This window comes from Hyaena hyaena, unplaced genomic scaffold, assembly GCF_003009895.1.
Source record: "Hyaena hyaena isolate Hyena2069 unplaced genomic scaffold, ASM300989v1 scaffold_108, whole genome shotgun sequence".
Lineage (NCBI taxonomy): Eukaryota > Metazoa > Chordata > Mammalia > Carnivora > Hyaenidae > Hyaena > Hyaena hyaena.
The window spans coordinates 2,006,720-2,019,978 of NW_024080741.1; the positions used below are offsets into that span (position 1 = coordinate 2,006,720).

Here is a 13,259-nt window from a genome sequence, read left to right on the forward strand (position 1 = left end):
CTTGATTAACATGACTCTTTGGTCAAGTTTTGATTGAGGCCTTGTCTCCATTTTGTTCAGTTTAAATGCATGATATCTTTTTATAGGGCATGGCTTATAAGTGATATTTTTCTAGTGACAATGGTCTGATATATTTCGTGGCAAAATGTTTGGAGTAAATGTTTTATATTTTGAAATTATATACACAGATTCTTGAATCTGTCAGCTGAAGAAAAACAAGTATGAAGTTTTGTGTGTTTTGATAGCATCAGGCCCTGTTAGGTTGTTAGAGTGTTTTATGCAAGAAACCAAAGTCATAGTTTTGATTTCTTTGTGAGATAGTTGTATCTTATTTCTTGGCCATACTGTGTGCTGACTGTTATTTTCACAGCTGCATGCCAGTAATCCTCTTAAAACTGGGTGGGAAAGCATGACTGGATCCATGAAGATACATCATTACCTACTAATGGAAATTTAGCTTGAAGTGCTTTGAATATAGAGTATTATGTAATGTAATGGTGATAATTGTATATTATAGTAAAGATTACTAAGAGAGCTTCTGTTTCCTTTCTGGCTTCTCCCCCCTTGCTTCAGTCATTGGCTTCCTTATTATTCCTCAAACACTTGAGGCATGCTTCTCTAACATGGGGCCCTTGCTTTTACTATTCCGTGTACATCTGCTTGGGTAACTCAACCTGAAGGAGTCTGCTTATATTTCACCTTTATAGTCAAGTTTTTTGTGACTGTTAATACTTCAATTAATGCTCACGCTGCTACTTGTGAGTCCTCTTAGCTGGTTTTTAAAATTTCTTCCGGGGCACCTGGGTGGCTCAGTCAGTTAAGTATCTGACTTTGGCTCAGGTCATGATCTTACAGTTTATGAGTTTGAGCCCCACATCAGGCTCTGTACTGACAGCTCAGAACCTGGAGCCTGCTTCGGATTCTGTGTCTCCCTCTCTTTCTGCCCCTCCCCCACTCACACTCTTGTCTCTCTCTCTCAAAAATAAACATACATGAAAAAAATCAAATAATTTCTTCCACAGGATTTATCACTTTAAATTTACATATTTACATGTTATGTTTATTGCCTGTTTTTCACACTAGAATGTAAGCACTATGAGGGCAAAGATCTTTGGTTTATTCACAGATGTATCTCAAGCATCTAGAACAGCTGCTAGTGTAGAAGCACTGGAAAGATATGAATGAAAGGCGTTCTGTTTCATCTGCTTACTTCCAGACAGCCCTCTAAAACCCCTTTATTGTGCCTTCCTCTACACTGCAAAATTGGAAAAATAAACTTTTTTCTCTTTATAATTTTCCCTTGGTTAGCCTCAGAGGGGCTTCTCTGAGGGTGTGATAAAAGAAGCTGAAGAATTAGAGATGTGTTCTGCTCTTGTGCATATGAACTTACGTGTTTTCTGTCAAGCTTTCACATATTTCTGTAGAGCAAAATTTTGCTTTGGTATAGGTTCTTCTTTGTCATAACTCAGTAGAGCACAAGTGCTGAAAATGTTTGCTTATTTATAGCACGCATGCTTCCTGCCCACACACATAGACATTATAATGCTGCTCACATTGATACAGTGCTTATTTTGTCTTGGTTTTTCATGTTTTATTTAGTTTGTCTTCACAGCTGCCTCATAATAAAGTGTGGGTGCTGTTACATTATTATTTTAATAATAGTGAATACTCTAAGACACACATTATATAAGTTGCCCAAGGTCATACAATTATTATGTAGTAGAGCTGGGATTTGAACTTTGGAAATCTGGCTCCAGAGTCCATGTTCTTAGCCTTTTTACAAAATTTGTGGTAAAATCTATGTAACATAGAAGTTATCATTTTTTAAGTGGCATTAAGTACATTCAAAATGTTGTACAACCATCATTGCTCTTCATTTCCAGAATTTCCACTCTCCCTTCAGACCTCTATTTTACTACTTCTCTTTATAAATTTGCTTATTCTAGGTATTTCATATAAGTGAAATCATAAAATGTTAATTTTTTTGTGTTTGGCTTATTTTCCTGAGCATAATATTTTCAAAGTTTGTCATGTCACGTGTATTAATTTCATTCCTTTTTAAGGCAGAATAATACCCCATTTTATGTATATCACATTTTGTTTATTTGTTCATCTCTTGATGGACCTTTGGATGGTTTCTACCTTTTGACTCTTGTGAATGATGTTGTTGTGAACATTGGTTTGCAAGTATCTATTTAAATCCCTGTTTTCAGTTCTTTTGGGTGTAATTTTTGGATCATATGGTAGTTCTGTGTTTAACTTTTTCTTTTTTTTTTTAAGTAAGCTCTGTGTTCAATGTGGGGCTCAAACTCACAACCCTGAGGTCAAGAGTCTCCTTCTCCACTGACTGAGCCAGCCAGGCACCCCTCTCTTAACTGTTTTTGATACAGAGAAATACAGTAGTATATACTCAAAGAGGAATTTTTTTTTTTTTTTTTGAGTTCAAATAATTGTGTCATAGTCCTTTTTATTCTGTTGTTAGTCAACTGAAGACTGTCTGAGATGTATAGTATCAACTGCTGGAAGATAGGGAACCTTGATACATGTGTATTTTATAAGTGCCTTTTAAAAAAAATAAATGTTTATTTTTGAGAGAGTGTGAGCAGGGGAGGGGCAGAGAGTAAGGGGGACAGAGGGTCTAAAGTGGGTTCTGTGCTGACAGCAGCGAGCCTGATGCGGGGCTTGAGCTCACGAACCGCAAGATCATGACATATGCTCAACTGACTGAGCCACCCCGGTACCCTTATTTGGTGCCTCATTTGATGGGAGCATTTAGCCAAATTGGCCAATTTAGCTCATTTCTTTCTACATCAATACATTCTGTGCTATGTTCTCTAGTAAATCTGCTAGTATAATCTGATCTTTCCCTATCATTCCTTCATAATCTTCCATGTGAAACTTCTCCTTTTGAAAAAATATAGCCTTTTCCAAAATATCCTCTGAATCCATTGTTTGCCTGACATTTTTCTTTTCTTTTTCCTTTTTTTTGATGGTTGGGAGGGACAGAGGGCGAGGGAGAATCCCAAGCTAGCTCCATGCCCCACATAGGGGCTTGGATCTCGTGACCTTGAGATTATGACCTGAGCCAAAATCAAGAGTTGGATGACCAACTGACTGAGCCATTCAGGCGCCCCTGTTTGCTTGATGTTTTTGTTAAATTTTGTAAGGTATTTGGTGCATTTTCTAATTTCATGATTTAAGTTCATTTTGTGTACTGTATAACTTAATTTATAACCTAATTCTTTAAAAAAAATTTTTTTTAATGTTTATTTTAGAGAGAGGAGAGAGGGAGAGACAGAGCGCAAGCAGGTGAGGGGTAGAGAGACACAGAACCTGAAGCAGGCTCCAGGCTCTCAACTGTCAGCACAAAGCCTGATGCAGGGCTCAAACCCATGAACTGTGAGGTCATGACCTAAACTGAAGTTGGATGCTTAACCAACTGAGCTACCCAGGCACCTTTATAACTTAATATTTATTCTTCTGTTCATTTTGGTCTGTTTTTAATTCTTATTTTATATTTTGAGTTCTTTGTGGATATTGAGGACTTAAACCTGTTTAGTTTTCTCAAGGTATGTAGAGTACAAAGTATAAATTCACTAAATGTTTTTGAGTGCCTAGTTCATTGAAAATAGACACATTAAAATTTCAAAAAATCATTGTCTGTTTCATACTTTCATTGTTGACAAGTTACAATTTTACCAGATATTTATGGAAAGGAAATAAGAAATCTAAGCTCAGAATAATTTTTGTATTTAGGAGGCAAGATACAGAATCAGAATACATGAATGTTTGTTCTTTCCTTAAATAATGTTTACTTTGTTTTCAGATTGTTGCCAGCAAAGGAGGTTTTGAAATGGTCACCAAGGAGAAGAAATGGTCTAAAGTGGGTAGTCGCTTGGGATATCTGCCAGGAAAAGGAACTGGGTCTCTTTTGAAGTCACACTATGAAAGAATTCTCTACCCATACGAGCTTTTCCAATCTGGTGTCAGCCTTATGGTGAGATGCATCATTTTTTTTTTTTTAGGAGTGGATAAATCCAGTCTGCCCAAATTTGAATGTTAGACTATGTTAACCATAACAAGTTAGCAGTTTGCTAAGCATCGCAAATTAAAAAAATTTCTCCTGGTACCAAAATTTGGGATAGCAAGGTGTAGTTTAAAAATTGCAGCTATATTTGGTGGTTTACAAGGTAAAGGCTAATGGGAATGAAGGCCATTTATTTATTTATTTAATAATAAATCCTCATGACTTAAGCTTTTTAAAAAATTTCTCCTCTTGGTTTCATGTATTTTTTTTAACAGATTTGTTGAGGTATAATTTTACATACCATAGAATTCAATCATTGCAGATACAGTCAATAAGCTTTAATAAATTATGCATTTATGTAGTAATCACCACAATTCAGTTTTAGAATATTTCCATCAGCCCAGAAAGTTCCTTTGTGTTTAGTTGTAGTTGGTTCCTGTTCCTACTTTCAAACCCAGTTAATACCTGATCTGCTTTCTGGCTCTGTAGTTTTTGGCCTTTGTAGAAATTTCACAAAGATGGAATCATACAATAGAATTTTGTGTCTGGCTTCTTTCACTTAGCCTAATGTTTCTAAGGTTCATTTGTGTTTTAGCCTCTGTATTAATACTTCATTCTTTTTTATGGCTGATAATATTCCATTGTATGGATATACCATATTTGTTTATCCATTTACCAATTGGTGGACAGTTGGATTGTTTCCAGTTTATGGCTATTATGAATAAATGCTATGAATATTCATGTATAAGTCTTTGTGTGGACATATGTTTTCATTTCTCTTGGGTAGATACCTAGGAGTGGAATTGCTGGGTTATATGGTAAGTTTATGTTTAACTTTTTAAGAAACTGCCAAACTGTTTTCCAAAGTGGCTGAACCATTTTACATTCCCACCAGTAATGTAGAGGCCTCCAGTTTCTTTGTCTTCGCCAACACTTGATATTGTCAGTTTTTTTGCTTATAGCCATTCTAGTGGGTGTGTAGTGGTATCTCATTGTGGTTTTAATTTTCATTTCCCTGATGATCAGTGGTGGTGTGCATCTTTTCATGTGCATATTAGCCATTTGCATATCTTTCTTGATGAAGTGTCTGTTCTGATCTTTTTTTTATTGGGTTGTTTGTCATACTTATTTTAAGAGTTTGCTATAGAACCTGGATACAAGTCATTTATCAGGTATATAATTTTACAAATACTTTCTGCTAGTCTGTGGTTTGCCTTTTCATTTTTATAATGGTGTCTGTTTGAAGAGTAGTTTATTGACTTCCCTCCCCTCTACTTCTATGGATTGTGCTTTTATTGTCCTAAGAAATCTTTTCCTAACCCAAGGCCCCAAAGCTATTCTTTTTTGTTTTCGTCTAGAAGTTTTATAGTTTTAGCTTTTATATTTAGGTCTGAGATCCATTTTCAGGTTGTGTGTGTGTGTATGTGTGTGTGTGTGTGTGTAGCATGAGGTAAAAGTTTAAGTTCATTTGTGTGTGTGTGTGTGTGTGTGTGTGTGTGTGTGTGTGTGTATGAATATCCAGCTGTACCAGTATCATTTGTTTAAATTTTCCCATTTACTTTGACACCTTTGTTGAAAATCTGTTGACTATAAATGTAGGTTTATTTCTGGTCTCTGTTTTGTTCTTTGATCCATATATTTACCCTGATACCAATACTGTGCTGTTTTGAGTACTATAGTTTTATAGTAAGTTTTGATATCCAGTAGTATTAGGTATTCCAGCTTGGTTCTTCTTTTTTCAGAACTTCCAAACAATTTACATTTGCGCATGAATTTTAGGACTGACTTCTCAATTTCTACAACAAAAGCCTGCTAGCATTTTGATAGGGATTGTCTTGAATCTGTAGGTCAGTTTGGTGGCTAGAAATATCACCAGCTTTCATGTAATTTTGGGAATTTATTGGAAATTTGTTATTTTTCTCATTCTCAAATCCGACTTATCAGTGAATCTGCTCTCTTTGTGTGCTCTGATTCTTTAGGGTGTACAAATGCCTAATTTAGATCTAAAGGAAAAAGTAGAGCCTGAGGTTCTTGGCACTGATGTCCAAACTTCCCCAGAGCCGGGCACAAGAATGAACATTCTGCCGAAAAGAACAAGACGTGTCAAGTCTCAGGTATCAGCTTCCATGGGTCATTTTTAACATGCGATTTAAGTGCATTGATTGTGTAGAACAGCTATGTGGTTATTGGAGGCAGTCACATACTGTTCTTTAGAACTTAAAAAGACCTCTTTCATTTACTTTTACAGTGAACAAGGGAAGAAATTATAAAATTCGGTCTGATTTGATTTAGCAAGATTTTTGTTAATTTTGAAGAGTTTTTGACAGGGATGACAGTTACCCAGGGTAACTCTGGGTGTTGTAGGGCCAGCGTTATAGACATGCTGATGATCTATAGTAAAAGGTGAAAGATTTATGTGATCTGAAGAGAAACCAGAGTATGATGATGATCTGTAGTATATTCTATTTTCATGGTTAGTAGAAGTGAGAGGAGTAGGAAAGGGTGGTTTTATTTTTCACTCATTCCTTTAGAAGCCAGAGTGTGAGTTTGTGTCTTAGCTTCTAGAGTGTGCTTGTAGCCTGAAATAATTTCATCAGAAGAAAAATACACTAATTCTTTTCATCTTCCCTTGTCCTCCTTTTCCCATTCCCATTTGTGGCCCTCAAAGTTATATTTTTTAAAGTTGTTAGTAAAGACAGGACTGTAGGTTGACAGATGCTCTTAGAACTCTTAGATTTATTTCATTTAACCTATGGTTGGACCAAAAGAGCAGCCTAACTTGATCCTAATTGTTGGTTTTAACATATCTAAAGAAACGTCGTGTTGTCAGAATGGAAATGGTTTCCATTGAAAGTAGGAACCAGAGCAGAGTGGCTGGGTGGGCTAGGTGGCTCAGTTGGTTAAGCACCTGACTCTTGATTTCTCACGGTTTGTGGAATGGAGTCCTGCATAGAGCTCAACAGATTCTCTCTCTCTCCTCTGTCTGTCCCTCCCTACTCTGCTCACGCTCATGCTCGCTCGCGCGCGCTCTCTCTCTCTCTCTCTCAGTAAATAAACCAACATTAAAAAAGTAATAAAGTGGGAATCAGAGAAGGAAGTTGGTCTATTCATTATTAACAAGACTTATTGGACCTAGGGTTGTGAGGAGTTCTTAGTAGAGAGGAAGGTAGTTGATATTTCATCTTGCTTTTCTAGAGCTCAGGGGATATCTGTCTTTCATGCCATGGCACCATTCTTTGCTCTATATTTATGCTCCTTTTTTAATTTTTTTTAACTTTTTAATGTTTATTTTTGATAGAGAGAGAACACAAGCAGGGAGAGACAGAGAGAGGGAGACACAGAATCGGAAACAGGCTCCAGGCTCTGAGCTGTCAGCACAGAGCCTGAAGTGGGGCTTGAACTCAGAAACCATGAGTCATGACCTGAGCTGAAGTTGGATGCTTAGCCGACTGAGCCACCCAGGTGCCCCTCTTTTTTTTTTTTTTTTTAATGTTTATTTATTTTAGAGAGAACGTGTATGCATGAGCATGAATGGGGAATGGGGGAGAGAGAGGGAGACACAATTTGAAGCAGGCTCCAATGTGGCCCAAAGTGGAGCTTGAGAACTCATGAACTGTGAGGTCATGACCAAACTGAAGTTGGACGCTTAACCGACTGTGCCACCCAGGTGCCCCTGAATTTACGCTCCTTAAATAATCTCCTTGATAGTAATTTAGCTTCTTAGGTACTTTGATAACAGAAAGTAAGTGTCTTGGGGATGGGGAGTGTGAATTTAATAGAAATTCATTGAAAAGTGAGTTATTCACTTATTAGTAAGTTATCAATATATAACATAAATCACTTAATTCATAGCTTAGTTATGTTTTATTATGTATTTTTAATTTATATTTATCATAGTAGGAATTTTTAAAAAAAATTTTATTTAATGTTTATTTATTTTGAGACAGAAAGAGAGCAAGTGGGGGAAGCAGAGAAAGGGAGGGAGAGAGAATCCCAAGTAGGCTCCATGCTGTCAGAGCAGAGCCCAGCATAGGACTTGATCTCACAGATTGTGCGATCATGACCTGAACCGAAATGAAAAGTCAAACGCTTAACTGACTTGAGTCACCCAGGCGCCCATATCATAGTAGAAATTTCTAATTATAAACCGTTATAAATTAGTAAACTCTGGTTTAGTTTAGTCATTAAGTGATTTTTATTACTGTGGTTGATCTCAAAAGTTCTGATCATCTTTGGGTGTATAGTGATGATTCTGTTTTAAGACCTGAAACAGTTGAAGACTAGTCTCTGACCTGAAGACTCACTTTTGAAGAGTTGCCTCAAGTGGCCCTGTTCATCTAATCAGTTGCCAGCTTGCAATGAAATTTTTTGATGTTCCTTCTGAGACCGTGAAAAAGTCCTGTTGCTAATTGCTTGTACATATTATAAGAAAAGGACAACATGGAATCCATTTACCCATTGTAATAATTGTCACTGTAATCAGATTGGTTGATAACAGGTAGAAACTAGAACCTTTTTAGAATTTTTTTCCCCAAAGAGCTATTCATTTATTAATTTGTGTGTGTGATTGTGTTTGTGTGTGTGTGTGTGATTGTGTTTGTGTATGTATTTATTTAATCTCTATACCCATTGTGGCGCTTGAACTCACAACCTTAAGATCAAGAGTCACATGCTCTTCTGACTGAGCCAGCCAAGCATCCCTAGGATTTCCAGTTAAGAATTTCTTAATGGGTGCCTCTGTTGGTTAAACATCCAACCTTGGCTCAGGTCACGATCTCATGGTTGTGAGATTGAGCCCTGTGTCAGGCTCTGTCCTGACAGCTCAGAACCTAGAGCCTGCTTTAGATTCTGTGTTTCCCTTTCTGCCCCACCCCACTCATTCTCTGTCTCAGTCTCTCTCTCTCAAAAATAAACATTAAAAAAAAATGTCTTTAACTGTTGGGCGTCTGGTGGCTTAGTTAAGCATCCAACTTTTGATTTTGGCTCAGGATCTCACACTTGGTTAGATCTGTGTTGAGAGTGCAGAGCCTCCATGGGATTCTCTTTTTGTCCCTCCCCATCTTGGGTATGTATGCTCCCTCTCTTTTTTTCTCTTAAAATAAATAAACGTTAAAAAAAAAAACTGGTAAACACCAGTGTTACATCGTGAATTCAGATGGCCCATACGCTCTGAATGTACAGTAAAAAACCAAAACTTACTAAAAATATAGTCAGGAAAACTAAAACCAGGACAAAATAAAGACTACTTTATGATAAGAACCAAACTACCTATGATCATATAAGAACCAAACCAACCAAAATGGCATTTTATATATGTAAACTTTGATATGATTATACTAACTTAAGTATAATGGACAAATCTGTCTCAAATTTAGTGTCACCAATAATGAGATATATTGGTATTATGGGCTTCATTCTAATGTATAAATATGTTAAGGATTTGATAACCCTTCAAACAAACTGTTTTCTCTCCTTTTTTTTTGCTTGTAAATTGTGCTTTAATTTCTGCAATCAGATATGATGCAGTGAGATACAAGTATAAATTTTTATTGTACATCAAGAAAATAAAAAGCACATTTATACAGATACAACCCAACAGCTTATTCCCAAAAAAAGTTTTGAACGTAATTAAAAGTAATTTATCTTCAAACCTTGAAGATATAAACAAGCTTTCAGAAAGCTCACTAATGAGGTCACAGATGAAAAAACAACCCTAGCAGAGTAAAGCAAGTGATGTTTGTGATAGAAGAAAGGGGAGTGAGTTATCTTTCATAACTTGTTTCTTGTTTAAGAGACTTGTCAAAGACAAGAAAGCCTTGTCAAAGACACCGAGCTAGAACATAACAAATGAAAAATGGATTTAGAAAAGGTAATAATGTTTGAGGTATACTGAATTCGGCATACCTGCCATGACCACCAAGAAGTACATGTGTATACATATATTCTACATACACATGATAAACAGAAAAGAAATAGCTTAAACATTAACAACACAGTTTTCATGTAAGGACACGTTTTTCACATAAGATTTCCCGAAATAGGTAGTTCTAGGATTGATGTAGCAATTGCCCGTTGCTATTAAGGGCCAGGCTCTTTCCATCTTTCTGCCTTGCTTTCTTCAGTGTGTGGGTAATACGTTACTTCCTAATGATAGTGTGGCTGCTGCAGAGTCCAGCACCAGGTGGGCCATCCCTTCACCAGGTGAATCTCATAGTAGTATGGAAGAAGTTGGGTCAAAAGGCTTACTCTTTGAGAAACTTTCTCTTAGAAGATGAAAATCCTTCCCAGAGACTTCCAGTAGACATTCACTGTGTCTCATTGGCTAGACCAAGAAAACATTTCTACCTCTGGCTAGGTCATCACCAGCCATAAGAAATGGCATGATTGGCTTAGGATAATCATTCATCTCATGGGATGGGCATACTGCCTTCTGTTCAAAGATGGATGTCCATTAGCAAGTTAGAAGTGAGGAGCTCTATTGAGTTATTACCAGTATTATACTGGCTATTACCAGTGTTATCTGTCTCTGGACAGAGCCTAATTGACAACTGTGCTTTTCTTAAAGATAGGTTTTCTTTTGTGGAAAGGAAGCTGGATGTTGCATAGTGCTTGGATGACTGTTCAGCTGTTATAATGAGGCAGTGAGTGGATTTAGAGAGAAGAAGTCAATTCATTTTTTTTATCATTTTGAAGACGATCTTGAAACTTTTGTTGGGTAAGAAAATAAATACATGAATCAGAACAATTAGATAATGTGAGTTTTTTTTTTTTTGTTTTTTTTTTTTTTAGTCAGAATCTGGAGAAGTGAATAGAAACACGGAACTGAAGAAACTTCGAATTTTTGGGGCTGGCCCTAAGGTCGTGGGCCTAGCAATGGGAGCAAAAGATAAAGAAGGTAAAATCTGTTACTTGGTCATGAAAAGAAATAAGATAATAAAAATAATATTTGAATTGCGGTCTGCCTTGGGATTTTCTTGAGTGTAAACTTGCAATGTGGTTTTTTGGTCACCTTTTATGGCAGATTATCTTAAATTTAAGGCCTGAGGAACCATATTTTATTGAATTTTTACAATATTTGAAAGGGTGAAATTTTCCTTTTCATGTCTGATACGTGATACAGAAATTTATAGTTTCTAAGGGCTAGTTTATGAGAGAATGTGAAATAAATTCTTCTTATTACTTGGTGATCTAAAGCTATTAAGTTCAGAGACAGGGTTCCCTGACTTTTAGTATCAACACGTACTATGGGGAGGTTATGACTTACATTCTAATTCTAATTTTGTTATTTTTCCATAATTGTTATATTATGACACTTCATTGTTATATTATGACACTTCATTTAAAAAACTGTTTGAAGAAAGCCTAGTTATTCTCAGCTTAGTATGTTTGAAACTTCTTGTAAGTAAAATTTCTAATGTAAAGATCAAGTTTTGCTATTCTTTGTACGTGTCAGTTTGAAAACTCTGTTTAACAAAGACTGTGTTGGATTTGTTTTTAATATATATGAATTTAATGAAGTGCCATCATCATAAGTCATATTAGTTATTACCCATTTTGTGATATAAGTCACAATTCAGATTGTGGACGAGAAATCTGGAGGATTAGATAATACTGTCCCATCACTGTAAAGACATTCAGTGTGATAGGACCTACCAAATACATTATGATATTTATTATTACCCTTTTAAGAATTAAGCACTTTATTATCTTTTGATTCTTAATGCATTGGCTGTCAGTAATCTGAAAACTAGTCTCAAGGTAGTCCCTGATAAGTACTGCATATAGGCAGCATAGAATTAGCAGTTCAGCTCTCTTGAGCTTGATTGCCTGGAATGGATTCCCAGATCTGCCACTGACTGGCTGTATGATTTGGGGCAAGTTACTTCTCTATTCTTTAGATTCTTTGTCTTCAACGGGGATAATAGCATATCTACCTCTTAGTATTGTGAGATTTAATTTAAATAATTTTAAATAGTATCTGGTCCAGAGTAAGCTCTCAACATTAGTTTTTACTATTATTATATAACTATTTTTATTTCAAGATGAGGTCTCCCGAAGACGAAAAGTTACCAACAGGTCAGACGCATTTAACATGCAAATGAGACAACGGAAAGGAACTCTCTCTGTTAACTTTGTAAGTGTTCTGAGATATGTCAGGAGGGAAAGGATTTATTTTTAGTTTTGCACTTTTTATCTCGTTATATATTAGTATGCCATTTGGTTAGTTCGTTTGGTTAGAAGACTAGATGGTAAATTTAAAGTTACAGCTTCGTTTATGTAACGTTAACCTTGCTTTGTCCATTTACATTGACCCTTCCCCTAAGTTATCCTCACATATACCTTGTGAGTGAGAGAATTGGAATATGTAAATTCTTGAGCTGTATTTTAGACAGTGCTCAGTATTCATTCTCTACAAGGAGTGTTTGTGTATAGGAAGGATGACATGGTGTATTTTATTTATAGTAATTGACTTTCTGGCCTAGATTTGTGGTCTTTCTTTATTCCGATACCTTGATATGCTTTTATTAACTTGCCTGTAGAAGCACTGAGGAAATTGAGGAAGTTTTATGAAAACCTGTTTAAATACAATTATTTAAAAAATATTCAGGATTTAAGTTTTATGTACTTTTTAGTATACATTATTTTGTTTGTTTCAATTAAGGAGTTCCTGGTAAAAATTCAGTATTACTTATTGTAGAAAATAGACTTTTATTTTATTTTGTTTGTTTTCTAACAGGTTGATCTCTATGTTTGTATGTTTTGTGGTCGGGGAAATAATGAAGATAAATTGCTTTTGTGTGATGGATGTGATGACAGCTATCATACATTTTGTTTAATTCCCCCACTACCTGATGTGCCCAAAGGAGACTGGAGATGTCCTAAATGCGTTGCTGAGGTACAAGCCTAAGCTTTATAGATCCTTTTTAAATTAGTAACAGTAATGCACACATACACACATACAGCAAATCCAATTCCCAAAAGTGCTTGCTTTGTTCTTCGATGTTTAAAATCTCTAGGATTTTCTTTTTGAGAGAAGGAGAGGGCACCGGTGAGCAAGAGGCAGAAAGGGGATGGGGGGGAGAGAGAGAGAGAGAGAGAATTGGGGCTCATCCAGGGTTCATGTTTTACCCAAAGCAGAGCTTTTGCTCACCTGAAGCAGGGCTCGAGCTCACCTGACGTGGGACTTGAACTCATGAACTGTTAGATTATGACACCTAAGCCTAAGTTAGAT

The 13,259-nt window shown here is 36.2% G+C and overlaps 1 protein-coding gene across 2 annotated transcripts in view; it reads left to right on the plus strand.

Annotated features, from left to right (window-relative positions):
• KDM5A (lysine demethylase 5A) overlaps positions 1–13,259 on the plus strand; it is a 95,087-nt gene that overhangs the window by 11,535 nt on the left and 70,293 nt on the right. For both annotated transcript variants that reach the window (XR_005529101.1, XM_039236294.1), the window contains exons 4-8: positions 3,827–3,997; positions 6,007–6,141; positions 10,817–10,922; positions 12,070–12,161; positions 12,765–12,923. Coding sequence is in view for 1 of the 2 variants with exons in the window: in XM_039236294.1 (XP_039092225.1) it covers positions 3,827–3,997; positions 6,007–6,141; positions 10,817–10,922; positions 12,070–12,161; positions 12,765–12,923 (663 nt within the window). In the remaining variant the exon portion in view is untranslated. The remainder of the gene's footprint in view (positions 1–3,826; positions 3,998–6,006; positions 6,142–10,816; positions 10,923–12,069; positions 12,162–12,764; positions 12,924–13,259) is intronic.